Source organism: Corythoichthys intestinalis, chromosome 16, assembly GCF_030265065.1.
Source record: "Corythoichthys intestinalis isolate RoL2023-P3 chromosome 16, ASM3026506v1, whole genome shotgun sequence".
Lineage (NCBI taxonomy): Eukaryota > Metazoa > Chordata > Actinopteri > Syngnathiformes > Syngnathidae > Corythoichthys > Corythoichthys intestinalis.
In genome coordinates, this window is record NC_080410.1 from 29,855,613 (window position 1) to 29,879,113 (window position 23,501).

The 23,501-nt window shown below is 40.7% G+C and overlaps 1 protein-coding gene across 2 annotated transcripts in view; it reads right to left on the reverse strand.

Annotated features, from left to right (window-relative positions):
- Positions 1 to 22,350, reverse strand: part of mvp (major vault protein) — a 38,603-nt gene extending 16,253 nt beyond the window's left edge. The window contains exons 1-11 of one of the 2 annotated variants that reach the window (XM_057861632.1): positions 22,203 to 22,350; positions 15,096 to 15,295; positions 14,834 to 15,029; positions 13,132 to 13,252; positions 10,062 to 10,288; positions 9,758 to 9,994; positions 4,495 to 4,620; positions 4,380 to 4,427; positions 3,889 to 4,107; positions 3,190 to 3,626; positions 2,980 to 3,124 (exon numbers count right to left, since the gene is read on the reverse strand). In XM_057861632.1, the coding sequence (XP_057717615.1) occupies positions 2,980 to 3,124; positions 3,190 to 3,626; positions 3,889 to 4,107; positions 4,380 to 4,427; positions 4,495 to 4,620; positions 9,758 to 9,994; positions 10,062 to 10,288; positions 13,132 to 13,252; positions 14,834 to 15,029; positions 15,096 to 15,259 (1,920 nt within the window). In that variant the 5' untranslated portion in view covers positions 15,260 to 15,295; positions 22,203 to 22,350. The remainder of the gene's footprint in view (positions 1 to 2,979; positions 3,125 to 3,189; positions 3,627 to 3,888; positions 4,108 to 4,379; positions 4,428 to 4,494; positions 4,621 to 9,757; positions 9,995 to 10,061; positions 10,289 to 13,131; positions 13,253 to 14,833; positions 15,030 to 15,095; positions 15,296 to 22,202) is intronic. The other variant, XM_057861633.1, reaches the window with a different exon arrangement.
- Positions 22,351 to 23,501: the final 1,151 nt, after the last annotated feature.

Below are 23,501 nucleotides of genomic sequence, written 5' to 3' on the forward strand. Positions count from 1 at the left end.
TAGGCTAGGTTTATACCACAGTTCTGAATGCACAATTCCGATTTTTTGTCACATCTGTTATGTTGGCGTGCCCGTTCAGACTGCCTTTGTCCATTGAGCCCGTTCAAGTATCACGCATGCGCACTTATTCGCAGTCGAAGATTCGCTGTGAAAAACGGACCCGCCTACGCATCAAAACAAATGCCGGCTCAACATCATTCTAGGGCAGGGGTGTCCAAACTTTTTGCAAAGGGGGCCAGATTTGGTGTGGTAAAAATGTGGGGGATCGGCCTTGGCTGATGTCTAGTGCTGCAACAATTAATCGATTAACTCGAGTATTCGATTAGAAAAAGATTCAAATTAAATTTTGCTGCTTCGAGTATTTTTTTCATTTAAGTGGCGTTGTAATGGTATATTTTGAAAGTGTTTGCATTTAGTTTTATTGATTTGGGTGGTTACACTGCCTTCTAGTCTGCCTCATTTCACATGGCTGAATCCATGTGCTCCCTGTTAAGACCAACATAAGCTACGTTTTTGTTACAGCGAAGTTTTTTTTTTTTAATCCATTCGTTATTTAGTTTATAGGTATTTTTTAGCCTATTTTTGTGGGAATATGTGTTTGAAATATTTGTTAAGAGCATTGTAAAAAAAGTAAGCATATTGTAGTATTTCAACTCGCGGACTTTTGCTATGTAAGTTAGCCAATTGTTCTTTTGTTGTTCAAATATCCTCAATAATTCATTTTTTATACCGTTTGAGGCTCAGCTCAGGTAATTTAATTTTTCATGTTCCTTATCCAATTACTCGATTATTCGAACTAATGGTTGATCGATTAATCGACTACTAAAATAATAGATAGCTACAGCCCTACTGACGTCCTTTACATAGAATATATTTAAGCAAATTTTAGCTAGCCATTCTGTGTGTCACATTTGCTTTATTATTTTTTTTAATAATTTCAACAATCTCACCACCAGACTGTCGTTCTCTTTCGACTTTCGGGCACTTGCGAAATACTGCTGCTGTGAAATTAAACTAACTTAAATTTCCTTATATTTCTCGCTGCGCATCTTCCCTGTAATCTTGTCGTACATGTCAGCGTGTCTTGTTTGGTAATATCGCCTCACAGTGAACTCTTTAAAAACAGCGACTGTCTCTTTGCAAATGAGGCAGACAGTTGTTGCGTATTTTAGTGAAGAAATAGTCCAATTTCCACCTATCCTTGAAGCATCGGCCAACGCAGTCAACTTTCTCTTTTGTTGATTATCGCTATTTTAGAAAATTTCAAGTAAAGGGTCACACGGGGTAATGTTGCTTAGAGTGCTGCTGCCTTTTAGAGGGTAAATGAGAAGCAGCATTTAGTGTGTAAGCTACTTCATATGCTGGTAGTAGTACTGCTGACCAATTTATTAAGTCTGTGTGCGGGCCAGACGTTATTGATTTTATGACAGACGCTAGGGGCCGGATGAAATTTGACCACGGGCCGTATTTGGCCCCTGGGCCAGCCTTTGGACGTAACTGTTCAAGGGTGATTGTATTTTAAATAATCCCCGTTTAGTCTTATATTCGGACAGTTTGCCCAGACTCTCGCCCATGTAAGCAATCTTGAAATATTGCTCATTTGGAGCACAGAATACCCCCCCTCCCACCCATTAAAAAAAAAAAAAAAAACCTGGCAAGCTCGCCTCTACCCTAAAAGCCGCGTTCAAGCTGCTCACACTAATGCACAGCTCCATCGCTAACGTAGCGCCCAGTCTCTCTCGCTCTTTGCCGATGAAACTGCTGCGTGAATTCCGATTTGGGGTACTTGACAGTTCAGACCGCAGCCACATTCTGGAAAAATGTGGCCCAGATCAGGTTTTAACTAGGGCTGTCAAAATTGTCGCGTTAACGGGCTATAATTAATTTTTTAAATTAATCAAGTTAAAATATTTGACGCATTTAACGCACATGCCCCGCTCAAACAGATTAAAATGACAGCAAAGTGTCATTTCCACTTGTTACTTGTGTTTTGCCGCCCTCTGCTGGCGCTTGGGTACGACTGATTTTATGGGTTTCAGCACCATAATTATTATTGACATCAACAATGGCGAGCTACTAGTTTATTTTTTGATTGGAAATTTTACAAACTTTATTAAAAAGAAAACTAAGGGGTTTTAATATAAATTTTCTATAACCTGTACTAACATTTATCTTTTAAGAACTACAAGTCTTTTCATCCGTGGATTCCTTTAATAGAAAAAATGTTAATGCAATCTTGTGGATTTATTGTTACAATAAACAAATACAGTACTTATGTACGGTATGTTGAATGTATACATCAGTTGTGTCTTATCTTTCCATTCCAACAATAATTTACAGAAAAACATGGCATATTTTATAGATGGTTTGAATTGCAATTAATTACGATTAATTAATTTTTAAGCTGTGATTAACTCGATTAAACATTTTAATCGTTTGAATTTTAAGGCCACATACGAAAGATTTAGATTGGATTTTAAATGGTCCACTTTTATGTGACCCCGTCCCGTTCAGACAGTCAAGTTAATGCCTGACTAGAATTGGAAGAACATGAAAAAAATTGGATTTGTGCATTAAGACTTGCGGTATGAACCTAGTCTTAGTTTATTGGACGTCAAACATGAGCACTGACAGTCAGTCCAGTCCCCCCTAATTGAAAATTAAATTAAATTAAAATTTGTGACAAATTTGCCATTCATCACATGTTCACCATTTTTAAAAAGCAGCAAATTCGCAATTAATAGCGATTGCATTTTTTGAAAAGAATCACCTCGCAATTAATCGCCAACTGGTCACTTTTTAAAATAGTTAACCCACGATTAATCACAAATTTACTATGTGAACATCCGATTAATAGTAAATATGTCACTTTTTAAAATAGCCAACTCAGGATTTTTTAAATTTGGGATGACTGGCTGTGAATGATCAACTTTCAGTAGCAGCCAGTGAGTAGAAAAAAAAAAAAAAAAAAAGTCTAACCTTGTGGAAGTCGTCAAACTGCACGGAGGCGACGGCGCCTCGAACCCGCGACGCAATAGCTTTGCACGCGTCGCCCACAAAGTCCGGCACTGAGAAGACGGCGGCCGCTTCAGCGGGGTCGGCGGGCGGCTTCACGTCAAAGTGCCTGAGGGCGACAAAGTTAGCGTCGGGGGATAAGAAAGGGGGTTGGTTATGCGCACGTGCACGTACCAGTTGTAGGACAGCTGCAACTGCAGCCGTGCGTGGTCGGCAGTCTCGATAGTGATAATGTCGGTGAAGAAGTCTGGTCCTAGCAGCAGGCAGATAGCCTTGATTTGGTTGCCCCGTTTGGGGCGTCCTCCAGACAGCGAGAGGACGGTGAATTGCTCGTCGGGTCCCAGCATGACCCGCTCGGGGCCAAAGACGACGCGCGCCCTCTTCTCGCGGTAGTCGTACACCTGCACGGCCGCGTTGTGCGGGACCCGGAAGGACACCACCTGAGTCTTGTCCCGCACTTTGGGCGGGCCCTCCGGCTTCCTGTGGTCGGATCGGTCGGCAAGGGGGTCTCTGGGAGATGCCAGCAGGGCCTCCACATTGTCGGGGAGCTCCTTGGGCCACAGCTCCTCATCCTGAGTCAGCATGTACGTCTGGCCGATGATGGCGCGTACCTGCGAGCACGTCGGTGTCAAATTGTAGCTTTTAGAACACTTTTGAAATGTTTTCAACCAATTTTGCAGTTTGTCGTTAGAAGGCAGACGTTTCCCAACTAGCTGCTGCTGGTTACCAGGCAGATGTTTCTCAATTAGTTACTGGGTGGATTTTTCCCAATTAGTTGCTGCTGGTTACCAGGCAGAGTTTGAGTGTTTTCCAACAAAAAATGGCTAAACGTGATGATTTTTACATTTTGAAAGCTGAAGCAGCATTCGTTACCTTCCCGCTCTTCATGTCCCTGACGTAGATTCCCTCGTTCTCGTCCAGCGGGATGGCCTGGCGCCGGAGGACCACCTCCACCTGGGAGGGGGGCACATACTCGGCAGGTCCTCGTAGCATCCAGCGGTCGCCGGGGCGACGGAAGACTGCGCCGGGAGGGCGACGTTTCCTGCGAGCCTCCTCCTCTTGCCCTTCCTCCTCGGGCTCCGCCTCCTCACGCTGGCAAAGAGAAAGGGGGAGGGGCCGAAGGAGGGCGGAGACCAGGGTTAGCGAGGCGATGGGTGGGGAAGGGGGGCGGGGATGCGGGAAAAAGAGGGAGGACTGATAAGGAGGGCGGTTGGCGGGAAGGCCATGTGACATGCGGGAAAGGCGTGAAGGGGGAGGACACCTCAGACAGGATTTCACCCTCATTTCTATCCCACAAAGTGATTTATTTATTTATTTTTTTTAAAAAACAAATTAAACCTCAAAAATTAAGTTCCCCAAAATACCTCCGAAGCTCGTTTACGCTTTTGTGGCAAAACAGCCGAAACGGCGTCCTATGAACACAACGCAGCTACTTTTAGCACGGCTACTGCAAGCGTGGTCCCCGGGGGTGGAGCATACCTCCTGGGTGTCGGTGAAGGCCTCCACGGCGCGCAGCACCAACCCCTCTTCTTCAGACAAAACATAGATGTCCTGAATTCCTCGCTCTAGGCGCTCACCAGGCTGCAGAAAGAACGAGCGCTCCCCCTGGTGGAACAAAACAAAACAGTCGTCACTGACTGCCAGGCTCCACTCAGTTCAAATGGATTGGAGACAGTCAACGGTAACTAGTAAGTTACAAGGAAAACAATCAAAACTTCCATTAAATTCATTCCAAAAACTCATACTAATGTTGAAAGAAATGACTCTTGGAATGTTAAAATATATAATTAAAAATGTAAAAATCTTAAAAAATAGAATTACAGTATATGATGGACAGTGTTGGGCACGATACTTTAAAAAAAGTAATTAGTTATAGTTACTCACTACTTCTTCCAAGAAGTAACTGAATTAGTAACTGAATTACTCTATAATAAAAGTAACTAATTACCAGGGAAAGTAACTATTTGCGTTACTTTAAAAAGAAGTTGTTGTATGTCAAAGAATTTGAAATTTTCTGAGCAGTATTCGAGTCAGTTAAATAGAGAAGAACAGACAGGTAGTTGTGTTATAGAACCTTGTAATATTTATTGCACCTCACCAGCAACAGATTAATCCTACACTTGAAGTGCAGCAAAAATAAACAGATTTGAATTGCTTACCACAGATGTCGATAAAAGCTTTGCCTGGGATATAAATTACACTTTACATGCACGTTCTTTCCTTTAATTTTGACCGACTTGAAATAGTGTTTATATCTCCACCTCGTAAAGGACAAATTTTCCTCTGAATGCTCTGCCATCATATCCCTCTGCATCTGTTTTGCGTGTGTGTGTGTGTGTGTGTGTGTGTACGCCGCACGCGCTGTTCCGGTTTGTGTGTGAAAACACCGGTGTTCGGCCATTCCTTACTACACAATGCTCAGCGCGCTTGCGCAAGCATGCGCACATCGGTTAGAAGCAGCGAGTACTCACTGTTTTTGTTTTTATTTAGTTTTTTAGAACCTTTTCACTGCCCCAAAGATACTTTTTGCATGTATTAACCTCTAACACTTTTAACCATTGTGTTTTTTTTGTGTTAGCTTTGAAGCAGTTGACCACATTAGTCACGTACCGAATTTAAACCATCCTTATTTGATATAACTACATTTAAGTATTTTCTTCAGGCATTTTTTTAGTACGTTATGCCTGTATGCATCTAAACAAAACAAGTTTAGAGCGCACGGTAGTACTTTGGGTGTCAAATTCGACTAACAACGCAGCCATATTTGAAGCAGGTCTGGCTCGCGGGACATTAACTTGCCAGTTCGATAGAGAAACTCGTTATTAAGGCAAAGAACAGATACTGTATGTGATCAAACTTAAGGATGTGAACAATGTAGACCCTTACGAGCAAGCCGAAGACAAATTGAGTAAAGATGTCGACGGGCTTCCACAATTACACGAAATGGACATTCTGCTGTATTTATTGTTTGCTGTATGTTACTAAACTCATCAGAGATTCTGAAATTACAAATCGCTACAAAGCTACAAACAGTTTTACTGCGGATGGGTGCAGCTGTACATTATGACCATATCAAACGACAACTCCATCGTTCTTGCAAAGGTAGGCTATGTGTGTTTACTATTTTCATTGCCATGAATCTAAACGCACCACAAGTCTTGAATGAGAAATAAACAGAGCAGAGTAGACTCGCTACGGCTTGTAGTTTCTTCAATTTATTCAAAGTAAGTAACGCATCACTTTTACCGTCAGTAACTGTAACGGCGTTGTAACGGCAGAAAAAATTAGTTAGATTACCCAGTTACTGAAAAAATAACTGCGTTATTCCAAACACTGATGATGGAAAGAAAAGTATGAATTATGTAGGAAGAGTAGCTGATGTGTTCGTCAGCTAATGGGGGATCCTATTAAAATACAAACACATTAAAACTAAATTATATAAAACCTGATATTAAGATGTAAATACAGAAATAAAAATCGAAATAAATTAATCATGGTTGCAGATCGTCAACACGTCTAATTACATGTGGCGTGCCCCAAGGCTCCGTCCTGGGACCGAAACTATTCATCCTATACATAAATGACTTGCATCAAGCTTCTAAACTATTAAAAATGGTACTTTTTGCGGATGACACCAACATCTTTTGTTCTGGAAAAGACCCTCAGAGTCTATCTAAACAAATAAATGCAGAATTAGCTAAACTGCAAAAATGGTTCGATGCAAATAAATTATCTCTGAACCTCGAGAAAACTAAATACATTGTATTTGGAAGAAAAGGTCTGGATATGAACCTAAACATACAAATAAATAATGTGGTGATACAAAGAGTACAACAACACAAAGTATTAGGCATAGTTATTGATCACCGCCTAACTTGGAAGCCGCATGTAGAGAAACTGCGAAACAAAATCGCTAGGAGCATCTCAATTCTCTATAGAGTACAAAACATGCTAGATACGAGGGCTCTCCAAACCCTATACTGCGCACTCGTTCTGCCGCACCTCAGTTACTGCCTAGAGATTTAGGGACGTACTTATGAAACGCACCTTAACCCACTCTTCGTCCTTCAAAAGAAAGCCATCAGAATTATTCATGGAGCATCATATAGAGCACATACCAATGAACTCTTTATCAAGTCCAAGCTACTAAAATTGCACGACCTGGTTAATTACAAAATAGCTCAAATGATGTATAAGGCCAGCACAAACAGTCTCCCGACTAACCTGCAAGTTTTATTCCAAATAAAAGAATCCTCCTATGATCTGAGAGTAAGCAGAATGTTTTCCTACCAGACCATTAGGACTACAATGAAATCTTTCTCGACTGTAAACACTGGGGCTCGCCTGTGGAATACATGTGATGCAGCGCTAACGAATATTAATTCATTAAGTTACTTCAAAAAAATGTATAAACGAGATATAATAAACCAGTACATTGGCCAAACTCAGCTGTAAAATGCACACACATCACAGATAAGATGTTCTCACAGCAAAGGATGCTTAAATGTCAGGGTCAAATAGATAAGACATAACATTCTTAGGACGTGCCCCTCAACAAAATCACATTACTGAACCTGCCATTGCAACGTTACGTACCGAGTTTCCTCTTGAGACAAAATGGAACTGGTAGACTGGGCACTGAGTTCGATGGATAGAATATTCTCTACGATGCAGCCTACATCGGCCCAACGCCCATGTCCAGCCACCACCTTCACGTCTGGTTATGTGGAGGATGCCTGGGGTAAATGGAGGCCCGCTATGCCTAACGTCCCTCCAGATAGAGGACGCCGAGGACCTGTACATCTTCGGCTCGCTGAAGGCTCTTGCCTTCCTATTGCTACTTGGTGCTCTCTGGGTTCGTCGCTTCTCGATGAGGATGAAGAACCAACTCCATGAGATACTGGAGGTTGCTCGTTGCAACGGCGACGAATTGGCACTGCTAATGAAGGAGCAAGCAACGCTAAGTGACGCCGCTGCACGACTGGCCACTAAAATTGATGCGGAGCTGCGTGATCATGAGAGACTCGCCCGGGCCAACCGGGCTAGGGATGATGATGACTAATCTCCTAAACCGGGCAAGGGATGATGATGAGAAATCTCCTACAGGGGATACTACACATGCGAGCCTCCATAGCACCCCAGGCCTTCCCACCCTTCACCTACTTGGACATGAGCTGATAAAATACACTCAAATTACCATATGCAAAATCTCCATGGCAATCAATGACTTTTGAAATGTGTTAGACTATGACTGGACTGATACATAACATGCTACTTGTGCGACCCAGGTGGAAGGGGGACGGGTTCCCGATAAGCTTCTGCTTTTCCCGTCTCCTTGTCTTGTCTGTCTTCATCTTGTCTTTCCTTTGGGTAAACAAATTCACGCTATGATATTGTCCATACTCTGAACCTGTTAATGATTTCTTGATATTTTTTTGTTTATGATGATCTTTTCTTTTTTTGATGATTTCTTTCTTTTATGATGATGATGATGATGATGATGATGATGATGATGATGATGATGACAATAAATTCATTCATTCATAAAATAAAAAATAATGTTAGTATTAATACATTTTATTTGAAGGTGCCTTTCTGGCACTCAAGGTCGCTGTACAATCATTTAAACATGTTAAAAGTGAGAAAATTAAAGTATAGAACGTTAAAGGCAATTTTGAAATACCAAAAGAGATATAAGGGCAGTAATAAGTATATACAGTATATTAAAAAAAACAGACCAGAAACTAGTGATTATTATGGATCGGTAAGTCTGAACAAGTGGGTTTTGAGTTTGGATTGAAAAGGGGGTAGGGAACTAGATCATCCGTAATGGAACTACACGTTGAAATGAAAAGGTCATTGAAATGGAAATAAAAATATGAATACATAAAAGTTGAATAAAAACCAAATTTAAATGCGTTTTTAAGATATTAAAAGGCAAAAATAGTATTCTTAAAATATTTTAACCCCTCCAGATCCCCATTTTTTCTGCTGGGCAAAAAAAAAAAAAAATCTTTACAGAATTTTACTGTGCTCAAACACCAGAACAAATATGTTTTTGATAAGAAAATTGCACTTATGTCTTTTTGAAGTTGCATTTTGTCTCTGCCATTTTCAAAGAGCCAAAAATAGCAAAGAGGCTAAACCTCATGAATTGATTTCGAGGGGTAAAGTTCCGTCTAATCATCTCCCAGAGGGGGGAATAGCAACTAAATTCAGTCTATCTATTGGTGTAAAGATGCAATCGCGTCATGTTCTTCAGCAGCATGCTCAGGTCTGAAGGGGTCAAAAAGCTAATAAAACTCAAATCATTCATTTTAAATCAACTTAAAATGTATTTTTTTATTCATTAGATTTTTCATGAAAAAAAATTATAATTCATGATTTTTTAACTCCTTCATTACCAAACATTTATAAACAATGCTATGACGTTCGACTGCTCATTTAGTAAAGAACAAAAAACAAACTTTTTTTTAATGATGAAAGATGGGAATCTAATCTTTTTTTGTTACATTCTGCATTCATGTAGCCATAGAACAAAATATTCTGTGGCGCTTGAAAGAACGGGATGTCTTGTGACATGACATTTGGTAGTTAATGAGTTCATCAGATACTTGCAAACATTCTGCTTTTGTTTTTGAAAACCATGCTTAGGTCAGCGTATTCTTTGAGCACACTCAACATAAAAGGTCAGGAGGTGGAACAAGAATCGATCACTTACCTACTGCTTTCTGGGGCTCACCTTAACAACTCTCTTCTGACCTAGCTGAGGTTTTCCGTCTGGGCCGACGGGGTCCAAGATGACGCAATACTGCCGCGAGTCCAGTGTGGTGACATCCACCACGCCGACCACCTCCTCTGCCACCGCCGGCACGTGCGCCTCGCGCTCTGCCTGCGTCACCAGCCACTCTTCGCCCGTGCGACGCAAGTGACCCCCCGCGTCGCGGAAAGGGCGCAGGGCGCGCACATGCAGCGCTTTCTAGGAAGGAACGGAGTTGCCATCAGTCGCTGCCGGGAACACTGTTTGACAAAGCGGGAGGCGTCACCTTGTCGGTCAGGATGAACGCGTTGACAATGTCTATGACCTCCTCGTGGGCGCCAGGCAGGTATGCGCCCACCTTGCTCACTAGCCACTCCTCGCCCGTCACACGCTGCACGCCCTCACGGTCCACGCCTTCTTTACGTGCGCGGAGGCGGATGGCCTGGTTGACGCCGATCACCGTGGCCTTCACCGTCTCCAGGACCGCCACCTCCTTCCTCGGAATGTACGTGCCTGAGACGCCGCATCGGCAAAGCGTTTGAGTTCCTCGTTTCAACTGGAGCTGCAGCTTTCGATTATTTTAGTAGTCGATTAATCGATGAACTAGTTTGTTCGAATAATTGAGTAATCGGATAAGGTACATAAAAAATTAAAATACCTAAATACCTAAGCCGTATAAAAAAAATAAAAAGATCCAAGTACAACAAAAGAACAATTGGCTAACTTACATTGCAAAAGTCGGCTAGCTTAAATGCTATAAAATGCCAACTTTTTTCCCCCCCCCCAATGCTCTTATAAGGTTCAAAGGCTAAATACACTTACAAACTAAATTACAAATGCGTTAAACATTTGCTCGGACAAAAACTTGGCTTATGCTGGTCTTAACAGGGAGCAGCTAGATTCAGCAATGTGAAATGAGTTATGTCATATTCACTGTTACCACTAGAAGGCAGTGTATCCACCCAAATCAATAAAACTTAATGCAAACACTCAAAACAACCCATGACAACACCACTTTATATGAATACTCGAAGCAGCAAAATTTAATTCGATTTTTTCCTAATCGAATTACTCGAGTTAATCATTGCAGCACTAATTGAAATCGAAGTTTTAGAATCGCTATGGTCATGGGCGACCCGGCATCTGTTTTGCTAAGAAATCTACCGGAATTTTCCCCCACTATAAGGTGCACCTGACTAAGCCGCCACCCACCAAATTTGACATGAAAACCACATTTGTTCATAGATAAGCCACACTGGACTATAAGCCGCAGCTGTCCTCACTGTATTATGGGATATTTACACAAAAATATATTAACTGGTAACACTTTGACAGCGGCATCATACGACAGTCATAAGACCAAATAAACCATAACGAAGCTTTGAACAAATGGGCTGCAGAGCTTCATTGGTTCAAGAAGCTTCATTTGACCATCACAGTCAACAGACAGACAGTCAACCTCTGCTGCCACATGCTGTCAATATTGTCCAATATGCCTCCTAGCATGCATTGCAGCATCGCATATATAAATAATCAAAATTCATGTTCTGTGCTAATTATTTTTTCAGTTACTGTTCAAATTTCATTAATTGCTCATTATGGTATTTGGTAACACTTTATTTGACGGTGTCATTAGACAATCATAAGTATGACATGAGACTGTCATGAGCATTAATGAATGCTTATAACCGATGTCATTTAGTGTCATCAGGCAAATTATCTCACTTTTAAATGAATGTAAAAGAGCAGAGCTGGACATAAATGGAGTTAGTGACAATTTGCCGAATGACACATGATGACATCTGTCATAAGCATTCAGTAATGCCTGTGATAGTGTCATAATTATGACCGTCTTATGACACCATTGCCAAATAAAGTGTTACCTATCAAACCAAATGAATCAACAAATAAGCCACACTGGACTAAAAACCGCAGGATTAAAAATGAAGCAAAAAAGTAGTGGCTTATAGTCTGAATATTACAGTATTAATTTCTTCCGTTTTTACCAGGAAATATATACATTTAACATTTTAACTCCTTCATGCACAGTCGTTGACGGCGCTAGATATCCAATCCATTTTGTAACTGTAAATGCCCACAAAATACTGGCTCTGAATGCACTGGGTTCCTTGCCATTGATGGCGCTAGACATCTAATCCAGTCAATGGCAGCTAACAGACACCATTTTAATGGCAGATTTTGGTAGCAACCTGTTGATTTTTTTTTTTTTTTTTAAACAGTGACACCTATTTAAAACGATATATCAATTCTTGGTGGGAGCATATCGATAACCTTTAGGGCTACAAAGTATTGCGATATGTCACCTTTTCAATATACTGTCACACCCCCGCTTGTGATCAGTGTTGTTAATAATGGCGTTAGAATATAACGGCGTCATTTTCTTCAGTAGTGAGTAATGTAATTAATTACTTTTCTCATCTTGGCAACGCCGTTACAGTTACTGAGGCGGGTAAGGCGTGCGTTACTATGTTGGTTGACTGACGCGAGAAAAGTCTGAGAAAGACCGACTCACGGAGACGAGAGAGGAGAGCAGAAGTGGGGAGGAGGCAAGGGAGGGTGACGCCGTTGCAAACGTGATGCTACTATGCTAGGTGGCTCCAATAATACCTGACTGAAGCAGGTAGCCAACAAACTACGCCCACATGATGCTTCGGTAGATATCACATATATACAGAACTAGATGCAAATGACAGACACGGCTGCATTAGCAACATGTATAATAAAGAACTAGATGTGTTAGTAAACAGCCGCCATCTTAAAGCAGTAGACTTCTCCGGAAGGCTCTGTTGTAGAGAAACTTCCCAGCGAACCCAAGTAACTTTTTATCCAAAATGCTCCTAAATCGGCAAAATCTTGACTTCAATCTATCTTTAAATGATGAAATAGTTTTAAAACTTACACATGTCAAAAGTAAACAGAAGGGAACTAATGCAATAACGGGAGCAATTTTAACAACTTTAACGGTTGATTCACAACATTGAATGACTTCCATACATAGCAAAGGTTACTATCTAGTTATGGCAATAATCGCAATACCCCTGTGACTAGTTAAGTTTAGGGTAAAGAATTGGGCAAGGGCCAATTGTCCCAAAAAACCCTTTAAACTTCACATTGTGTGACCCGTTTTTTTTGTTTGTTTTTTTTCCCCAGGTAACTGAGTTACTAACGTAATTACTTTTTGGGAGAAGTAATATGTAACTGTAATTAACTACTTTTTTAAAAGTAAGATTAACAACACTGCTTGCGATAAGCTCATATGAAATCACGACGTCTATCATCATCAATTGTATTGAAAGAGTTACCTTGATCAGGACGAGGAGGCGGAGTCTACTCACCAGGCCCCTCAAAGAGCCACTGGTCTCCTGCAACGCGCCTTTCGTCGCCATCCTGGAAGTCCAGGGAGGCTTGCAGACGGAGCGCAGTGTCGGGGTACACCACCTGCAGCGGGGTCACGTCCTGAAGGGAGACAAAACTCGTGACTAAACATTGGACCTGAAGCAACTGCAGAATGTTTTATTTTGGGCGGAGATCGCCAACTGCCACTTCATAACAAAAGATGACTAAGCCTTCATGTCAAGAAATGTTACACCATCGAACCCAGGCCCAGGAAAAACCAAATACACAAATCTTAAAGTTAAAAAAAAAAAAGAACATTTTCAATAAATGTTCAGGTAACTTGGAAAAAAAGAATTGATAAAAATTGCAATGTTTAATTAATGAAATACTATTTAAAAAAAAATAAATGTTGACTTTTAAATTAAAATGATTAAGTTTATGTTATAAAACCGAAAAAACTACCGTATTTTTCGTAATATAAGGCACATCTTCAATGAATGGCCCATCCGAAAACAGTTTTCATTAGAGATGCACGATAATATCTGTCACCGATAATTATCGGCCGATAATGGCAATTATGACGTCTCACAGATAATCCAGATAAAACGAAATTCAACCGATAATGCAATCCGATAATTATATACTTGATTTAGCCTCCAAATGTGCGCAATCAACAGTTTTGTCCAATTCTGCTAGTTTTAAGGAAGTGTTTTTGCAGTGTAGTAATGTGATATATGTTAGGAATGGCTTACTTTTAAAGGCATTTTTGTGCAACTTGGGTGTTTACTCTCTAAGTAATTGTTGCCAAAAGTTTACCATTACACAATGTCATTGCCATTGTTTAGATGTTGGAATTTACTACTTGTACACATTTGGTGTGGGAAAAAATAGCACTAAATTACATTTTTGCACAGTAACGTTTGATCTTTATATACTTTGAAAATTTAAATACATATTTGAATAGAATTATCGGCTTGACATTATCGGTTATCGGGTGGAAGGGGCAGGAAATTATCGGTTATCGATATCGGTTGAAAAATGTATTATCGTGCATCACTAGTTTTCATATTTTAGGCTCACTGCATTATAAGGCACAGTAATAGTAGTGTTTTGGCTTGCATTATGCATCCACTAGAAGAAGCTGTGCTAAATGGAATGTCATGCCATTATTAACCAATATTGATTATTATATAAGGCGCATCGGATTATAAGGCGAATGTTGACTTTTGAGAAAATTGAAGGCTTTAAGGGACGCCTTACACTGCGGAAAATACAGTAATACAAAAATATTCAAATTTGAAATCAATTTTTTTATATGAAAAAGTCAAATATCTAAATGAAGGACGAATGAAATATATGTGCAGGTCAATAAATTAAAAAAAAAAAAATTCAAAACAAAAACACAAATATTGAAATCAACATTAAATATTCAAATGAATAAATACAAAAATGAACTAAATGTCTAAGTATATAAATGAAAAATATATCTAAATGGAACAAGTATATAAAAATGGGAAAAAAATACTGAAATATGATACTATATGACATTTTTTAATGGCCTTCATGACTCTCCATATCATTTTCCAATTCCTCCGGAGACTATTCGCATCGTATCGAGTGATTTCTCTCAGCCGTGTTGCTTCTCGGAATTTGACGCAATTGAACTCAAAAAAGCAACCAGCAAGAGTTCATGGGACGAACCTGCTGAATCTCCTCTCCGGGGTGAAGTGGGAAAGGGTCCCTGGTCAGACGGACATCCAGGTCGGCGTGCCTCAGCTTGGCCTGGCCCGATGGGTCGAAAAGGACGCCGCCGTCGGCGTCGCAGGCCACCGGGTTGAGCACCACACAGTAGTGACGCGGAGGCACCATGATCATCCGCACTGGGGCGAACAGAACCCTGTGGGGCAGGGTCGCGCTGCATTAGCCCCGAGCTCGCTCGCCGACGGACTCCCTGACCTCTGACCTTTCGTTGTCCTGCCGGTAGAAGGTTTGCGGTCCAATCTCCACGCGGGCGATGTTGGTGTTCTGGTCCAGAACGTGGATGTAGTGGTGAGGCGGGATGCGGATGACGGACATGTCCACCGGAACCTTAACCTCAACCGGGCGACTTCCTCCTGTCTTGGACATCTCGCTGACACCGACAACGACAAACTATGGAAAAATCTGAAGCGGGCACAAAAATTGGGCAATTTTTAAACTCAAGCTCCGTGTCTTTTCACCCTTCTAATGTGAATTTGACAAGTTAAACCACAGCCTGTCTGAACCTTACCCAAAGTGGGAAAAGTCATCAACAAGCGATAGTATTTTCGATGGGAGGGGGTGTGTGAGGAAAACAAAGCTCACTATTAAGTTAATACCAAATAACAGTAAAAAGCATTGCAACCTATAAGGCTACCTCAAACGCTTATTTTGAAGGTCAAATAATCAATTACCGGTATTTACATAAATCACATTGTTAGCAAAAGTGGATGTTTTCAAATATCTTATGTGGATTTATTACAAGGATCATCTGTTTACAGGGATTACAGAAATCAGAATATTTACTTATTCCGTGTTTTCCCCCCATTTTCAAATTAAAAAAAAAAAAAAAAAAAAAGCACAAGTGTGCTACAGCGCACTATAGGCCGAAAGCTAGACGAAGAAAGCCTTCAAATTAATCCTGGGCAATAAAACTAAAGATAATTAATGTCATAATTTTTGTCAACATTAATAGTAAAAACATTCGATTAAAGTGGAAAGATTTAAACTAATTAATAGAGATGTCCCGATCGATCGGGATTTTAAAAGTATCGGAATCGGCAAAAAAATATCGGCCATGCCTTTTTTGAATATATATACATTTTTTAATTAAATCGTTTTCTAATTGTATTTAACGTTACAGACATAATATGTTACACTCATCCAGAGTCTTTAGATTAGGTTTAAAGTAGGGTTATTAAATTCATCCCGATAACGGCGGTAATTAATTTTTAAAAAATGTATCACGTTAAATATTTAACGCAATTAATGCATGCGTTGCACGACCCACTCACGCATTGTCGCACTCAATCTGTAATGGCGCCATTTTACCCATTTAAAGAGATAAAAGGCAGCATGAAATGAGTAGAGTGAATTTTGGCAGCCTTTAGAGCCTCTTTTAATAGGCTAAAGCCTTACAATCCCCCTCCCTACAATTAGAGATATCTTGGGAAGCAATGTGTGGAAGCAAGGTAGCAATTGATCTTATTCTTAACACCTTATATTAATTCCCAACGCAGAGAAGATATATCAATTGGTAGCACTACGCACAGTAATGGTTCCACTTCCCATCATGCATTTGGGTTGAATGGCTGCAGTCTCATTTACTGAAAGCTCAACAAATACACTAGATGGCAATATTTAGTCACAATATACAAAGTCACAAGTCTTTCTATCCGTGGCTCCCTCTCACAGAAAGAATGTTAATAATCTAAATGCCATCTTGTGGATTTATTGTCATAATAAACAAATACTGTACTTACGTACTGTATGTTGAATGTATATATTCGTCCGAGTTTCATTCATTTTTTTAATGCATTGCCAAAATGTATATGATCGGGAAAAATTATCGGGAATGATTGGAATTGAATCTGGAGCAAAAAAAAAGCAATCGGATCGGCAAATATCGGGATCGGCAGATACTCAAACTAAAACGATCGGGATCGGATCGGGAGCAAAAAAACATGATCAGAACAACCCTACTAATTACACCACCCAAACACTGGACAAAAAGGGGGCGCTGATGGCGCGTGAAGCTCTGAGCGGGTATTCAGTACAGGAGGGAATGAATGATAATTTAAAATGATTAGCAACAATAACTCAGTGCACGATATGCCAAACAAAAATGACAAAAACAAGTGTTATTAGAAAGACTGACTGTTTCTTTGCAGCACTTGTATTGACCAGCATGTCCGAGACCATGTCTAATGCTGTTTTTTTTGCACTGAGCAAAATTGTATGCCACCTGGTATGATGCCTTCACTGCTAGCTAGTTTACTTTACTGATGAAGCACTCACAAAGCGGGACTATTGTTAGCAATATTTGTCACGTTTTCTTGAGTCCATGGATTGAGAGGTGAGGATTAGGCCTGATTTATGCTTCTGCATACCGTTGACAGCAGAGCGATGGCATAGAACGAGTTTCTCTGCAATTCCCCACCATGCCACTAGAGGGGTGTGGCTTTGTCTTTGTACGGTTTTGGGGGACTTGTCGAATTCCTTTACTTTTCCTCCGGTCATTGACAGCAATAGCACTAGAGCTTGAACATGTTTTTGAGGTGCACATCGGGCTACAGCGTCGGGTCGTAAATCGGGTCTCGCTACGCCAGAGGTTGCGCTAGACTTTTTCGTTGTCTGTCATTTTGACTGACAGGGTCATAAAAATCCGGTCATAATCTATTTTTACCCGTCACTTAAATTTTTAAAATGATGATAATGACATTGTGGTGACTCTTTGTTTGGCATAATTCACCTTCCGTACTTGTGTGTCCATTTGGCCGAGCGCGTTACCGGCTACGACACAGTCACGTGACAGAGACACTTAAGAGCCGCGCGCGGTCCCCTCACTATTCACTCGCTCTCGCTGTATGATTGGCCGAAGAGTCGAAATGCTCTCCCGTGAAATGCCTGTTTAAAAATGTTCCCGTTGTTACTTCTTGCGTTCGCTTATAAGTGCCCATTTAAAAAGGAAAAGCGATGGATGATACTACACACAGAGCGTATTATTAACAAATGTTAAAGTTGTATGATCATATAGCGAGAATAAGAAACGTCACTGACAAGCGCAGGCCCCCGCGAGTGGATAGTGAGGGGAATAGGATAGTGCGCCTACAGCTAACAAGACTCTTAACATTGCATACCGCTTCAACATATTCAATAGTATTTAGTTTTCATTCATTTCAAATTAATATTCTGTCCGAACAAGCTTAACAGAGAATCCACACCGTGCCATCACACATCAAGCAGATGAATATGTAACTTTTTCTCCACAGTGACAAAAACAGCTGACTGTGGCCCCAGTAGGTAGGTAGCCTACCATATGTAGCATATGGAACAATGAAATTAACAGTTCACCTGCTGTGGCCTGAACGTAGTCTCACACTTTCCTCCTGGTGCGCATGGACTTGAATTGTGTGCCCGCTTGTGCAGTCCCTGTTTTTTCACCTCTTATCAACACCATCGTCGTTTTGGGGCTTTTTGAAGAAACTTCGGACACTCAGTTGCCTTGACATTTTTCAGAGTAAGGCCAACGAAGTCATGCATCAAGAGAGACAATAGCTAATTCATATGCTCACTCACCACCCTGTGGTCTGGGGTGTGAATTGCAACCGGTCAAAATGACTGATGGACTTCAGTTTTTTCCGTCACTGTTTTAAAAAAATCTGTCAACGACGGAAAAAATTCGGTTAACGTGACCCCTGCGCTACGCAGAAGCATAAATCAGCCTTAAAGTGCATACGACACGATAAAAGAAATCAGCCACAAAATGCAAGCCACTTCCTTATTTAAACGTGTGCCATGATGCTAGTATTTAACATAATACAAAACGCTATTGTTGACTCACTTCCTCATAAGTCCAACGGTCCCACAGCTGTCAGAATTGTTACGACGATCTTGGGGTGAATGGGAACCATTTGAAACCTAAAAAGGCTCATACGCCTCTTCCTGGTGCAGCAAAAAATTTTCTCCAGCACATTTGGCTGGCGTGATGCGAAAAATAAATGAATTAATCCGCAAAATCAACTGAATCCGCAGTCGTTCTGCATAGTGCAGTATTGGATGTATACTGAAGATGACTATCCCGCTGACGTCACATTCGGAATCCTCGTCAATCCAGGAAGTCGCTCATTTTCATGTCGCGGGATTAAAAAAAAACAATATATCGATTGCTTCCATACACATCCAAGCGGTCCATTTCATTCAGGACTCAGCATAAAATACCGTGGAAAATATGAAATAAACATGCTTTTTGCCGTCATATACAATTTAAGGCTTATTATGAAAGTCAAGAACATTTTTGTGTACATTTTTTGGGGGGTTACAGTTTACTGTTTGAAAAGACGGACGCTTTTCATGCAAAGAGCATTAATCAAAGTTGCTTTGTATGCTCCTGGCACTTTTCAAACGGATTATCAATGTGATTGGGGTCCAATGTCTTTAAGTGATGTCCTCATCGATGTTTCATGCTGTCCGCTGCAAACATTTTTAAACGCAGTAAACATACCGGTCTTTCCTCATCACCCACTGTATTGAAACTTTGAAAGTGAAGCCAAACACTATATACGCTTTGTCATATTTATCTTAGCTTTTGGGAGACTGCTCTATGCTGTGTGCTCTTGTTTAATGCAAAAATACTGCGTACACTCTCAAAAGGAGAGCGCCACTGCCACCCACTGAGTGGATATGCAATTACACGTGATTGTAGTACGGCAAAAAAAGTGTTCCGCGAGGTCATATACGCCCCCCCCCCCCCCCCCGAGGGTGCATGTCCCACTTTTTGAGAAGTACCGATTTAAAGCTACATTAGGTTTTTTTTTTCCTAACCTTTATAAAATATTTTCATAACATTTGGGATGATACGTCAACTGACAACTAGTTGAATAACACCTCTATCTTGAGGGGGTCTGTATCACTTTCACCGGCACTAATTAACTTTGAGGAAGGTAGCAGGGGTCCCACTCTGAACCCCTCCAGCTTCAAACAGGCCCCTCCCACTTCTATGGCCGTCAATGGCAGCCAGTGCCACTTCCTGTTGATTTTGAGGCATTTTATTGGTGGAAACTATTTTCCCTGTGGGAACTCTCCCAAGGGATAAATAAAGTTTATTGAACTGAATTAACTTGAATTCTTGTTGATTTTGGGTTGCAGAACATGAAGTGACTCGGGAATGAATAGGCAGTGACAAACTCAACAGGAAGTGACCTGTAAATGCCCCGAAAATCGGAAAGAGTGAATGCGCTGGTTTCGAATAAACGAACGTTCATTCGCCCTTCCCGATCTTAATGGATTGGCCTTCGAGTGCTATCAATGACAGCCATATAAGTTAACTGAGACACTATTATGGTGAAAGATTTTGGTAGCAGCTTGTTGGTCCCTATATATACATGGCAGATAACAGATAACTTGAAGTTCCGCTTTGAGACCCACAATTTGGCCAAATTTCAAAACTGTCTTATATGCATGTGTGATACTTCATTTGAAAGCTTAAAATCTCAATTTTTGGGGGGAAGAAAAATTTTGAACACAAGGGCATTTAAATAAAAAAAAAAAAACAGCAAAACTCTAACTGGAGGTGAGAGCACGCAAGAGCATAATTAAAGACGCCATGATTTGAACGAGATATCGCTTACTTACCTTGTTTCGATCCAAAAACTCCATGTAGCATGTATCATCGAGTGTCAAGACACAGATGTGAATGGCCACAGCCGGATTTTATGGGTGAAACATGGTAATATAACAAGGGTGGTGATGCAGAAATCGCAGACATCAAGGAGCGGTCGAGATTTTCTTTTTCGTATATTATTTTACCTTTTCTACGTTATTTCTCAGTTTTTCTTTTTCATATCGGGGAAAATGCGACAGCGGTTGCGCAACGTCCGTAAACGAGGGTTTCCAGGGTAAAACGGACAAATTAAAAATAGTTCGGGGGCTTAATGCGCCACGAATCTGCTATGGCAGCATATAGACATATTGGTCTATCGAACACAACAGTTCTTTTGGCTTAAAATACAGCAGTTTATTTTAAAGAGGGGTGCAAGAGCAGAAACTCCTTTTTAGGCCTCGTCTGTGTTTTCCGCCATTTTATATATACATATATATATATACATATATATATATATATATATATATATATATATATTTTTTTTTTAAACAGACACCTTTTTAAAACGATACCTACATACTTAGCATGAGCAAATCGATAACCTTTTTGGATGCAAAGTATCACGATTATATCAACATTTCGATATTTTGTCAACCCCCTAATTACTATTCATCTTTAACACAGCCGCTGGAAACACAATGTTTAATCTGCAGGCGACCAGGGGATCATGATTTTACAACACTGTGCGAGTGTGCGCTGGTCCTCATGGGAAACGCAGTCTTCCTTAAGGCAAAACATTACCGCTTTTGTCCACTGGTGTCGCTAAAGTCGACCAAAACTGAAAAGTTACATAGTGTTGCTTTAACTCAAGTTGCAAGGTAGGTGATATAAGAGAAAGGATCAAAAGTCAGAGGTGAGAAATATGGCGATGTTTCTCTGTACATTTCTGGATATTGGTATCCCATGACATGAGTGTGCTTTCAAGAAGTGTTTGTTTTTAATGGAATGTGGCGTGGTTGGCACACCCACTCACCAACAATCAGTCCACAGAACTTGAACTTTAGACGGACACACCAAGAGTCACACCCTAACGCGGGCAGTGGACTCAAGAGACAAAGGTCTCCCATTTTCTTCTTTATCCCAATCATTCACTAGCTGAAATCCAATTAAATTGATCGGCCAATCAAATGCAAACGGTTCGGAGAGGCGAGCAGCCAATCACAGACCGACAAAAATACTGTCACGCCGCTTTTTGCAGACAGCCGTCACAAACGCTACAACACGGGGTCGCTACGTAATAAACATTGACATTTGAATGAAATTGTTCAGTTTTGGTACCATCCAAACTTTTCCAAAATGGGAGTTGAGCTTCCACACGCACGAACCTGACAGGCAAGTTCGGTTTGGCATCGCCGCCTTCCGGGTTGGACGCATGATTTGCTCTTATGACGCAGTTTAAAAAGTACCTTTGCAATGAAATATACATGGTGGGGAAAAAAAATCTATAGAGTTGCTCCCATGCCGTCACCTGCAACATTCGCCCACCGGAGCATGACATAAATCAAACGCAAACCCGATGTAAAGTTGACTTTTCGGCCATCGAACGTAAGACGAATTTAACTTGAACTTTTTAGCACTAAATTTCCTTCCCAGGTGGTTCGAGTGTAGAAGTAGTAAAAGGAGGGAGAGCAAAGTTGAAATGCCACTTTTTCCCAATGGACTCGCGCTTACCTGCTTTCAGGGTGTCGTCCGTGGGGACTGAAGGCAAGACGAAAATCCGGACCAGATGCAGTTGTTTAAAATGATTGGGATGACAGCGGTGGGCGGGGTCGCTGCGTTTTTACCGGAGAACACGTGACCTCCCAGCACTGATGTCTCAGCAGGGCTGCTGAGTGGGGGCGTTTCGGGCCATAGATATCATATATATAACGTTAGATGTAATTCGACGGGTTCGGCGGCGTAAGAATCTGGCGGCCATCTTGGTGAGTTATTGCATTCTTCATCTGCCGTTCATGAGAAACCAAGTTTTAGAAAATCTCAGAATTGAGCATTATATTATGTGTAGTCAGAAACAATTCGTGTTCGCTCAGAAAGATTGTGTTTGCTAAAATAATTTGTGCTTTTAAAAAAAGAAAAGTGCATTCGCAAAATAAAATTGTGCACTCGCAAAAAATGTTTTTGTGGTGTGAGTGATTTTTTGGGGGGTAGCACATTTTTTAAGTGAGTGCATTTTATGAACTTCGTGCACTTGCAATGAACACTTTTTTGTTCTTACGAGCCCCATTATTTGACACTTTTTTGCGTGTAATCACTTTCTCTGGCTGATTAAAAAAAATAGCTATTTTTTTGTTTTGTTTTTAACTTTATTCATAGCAAATGCAAATATACAAACATGAGGTGAACAAATCGCATACATTCCAAGAGACCAGATTTAGAACAAAAAAATAAATAAATAAAAGGGTCAGGGTTATTTTCAACACAAGCTGTATTGTTTGCAGTCTCTTGGTCCTTAAAGACGTTTTTCCACGCGATATTTTCACGCCTTTGGGTTCAAATAGAAACTTAAATCGTCCAAATATAAAGAAAACATTTCTTCCAAAAACATGAACATTTGATCTTTGATTTACATATTTTACACAGTGAATGTGGAATTTTGTCAAAATTAAGATAAGATTTAGACGCCAACAGGCCCGACGTAAAATGGCTGATAAGTGACGACGCTTGTCCTTATTGGCTCACAGATCGCCTTAAACATCCTGTGATATACATGAAATCTACTTGCTCGGGCTAGCGGCGTGAATTACGTCACATCCGCATAGACGGAAAAGTAACATCAGGTAAATTACCGCGGATTTTGTTCTGATTTCAAACTCGCTTGTGAACGTACCAATGTTTCTATGGAAACCATCACTTAATGAATAATTGCCGTGCATGCAATTATTGTTTTTTTTTTTAATACTTTAATAATATTTGGGACAACGCTGAAACACTTGCCTGCCGCAAGTTTCCTGAACGCAACACAACTTTTCC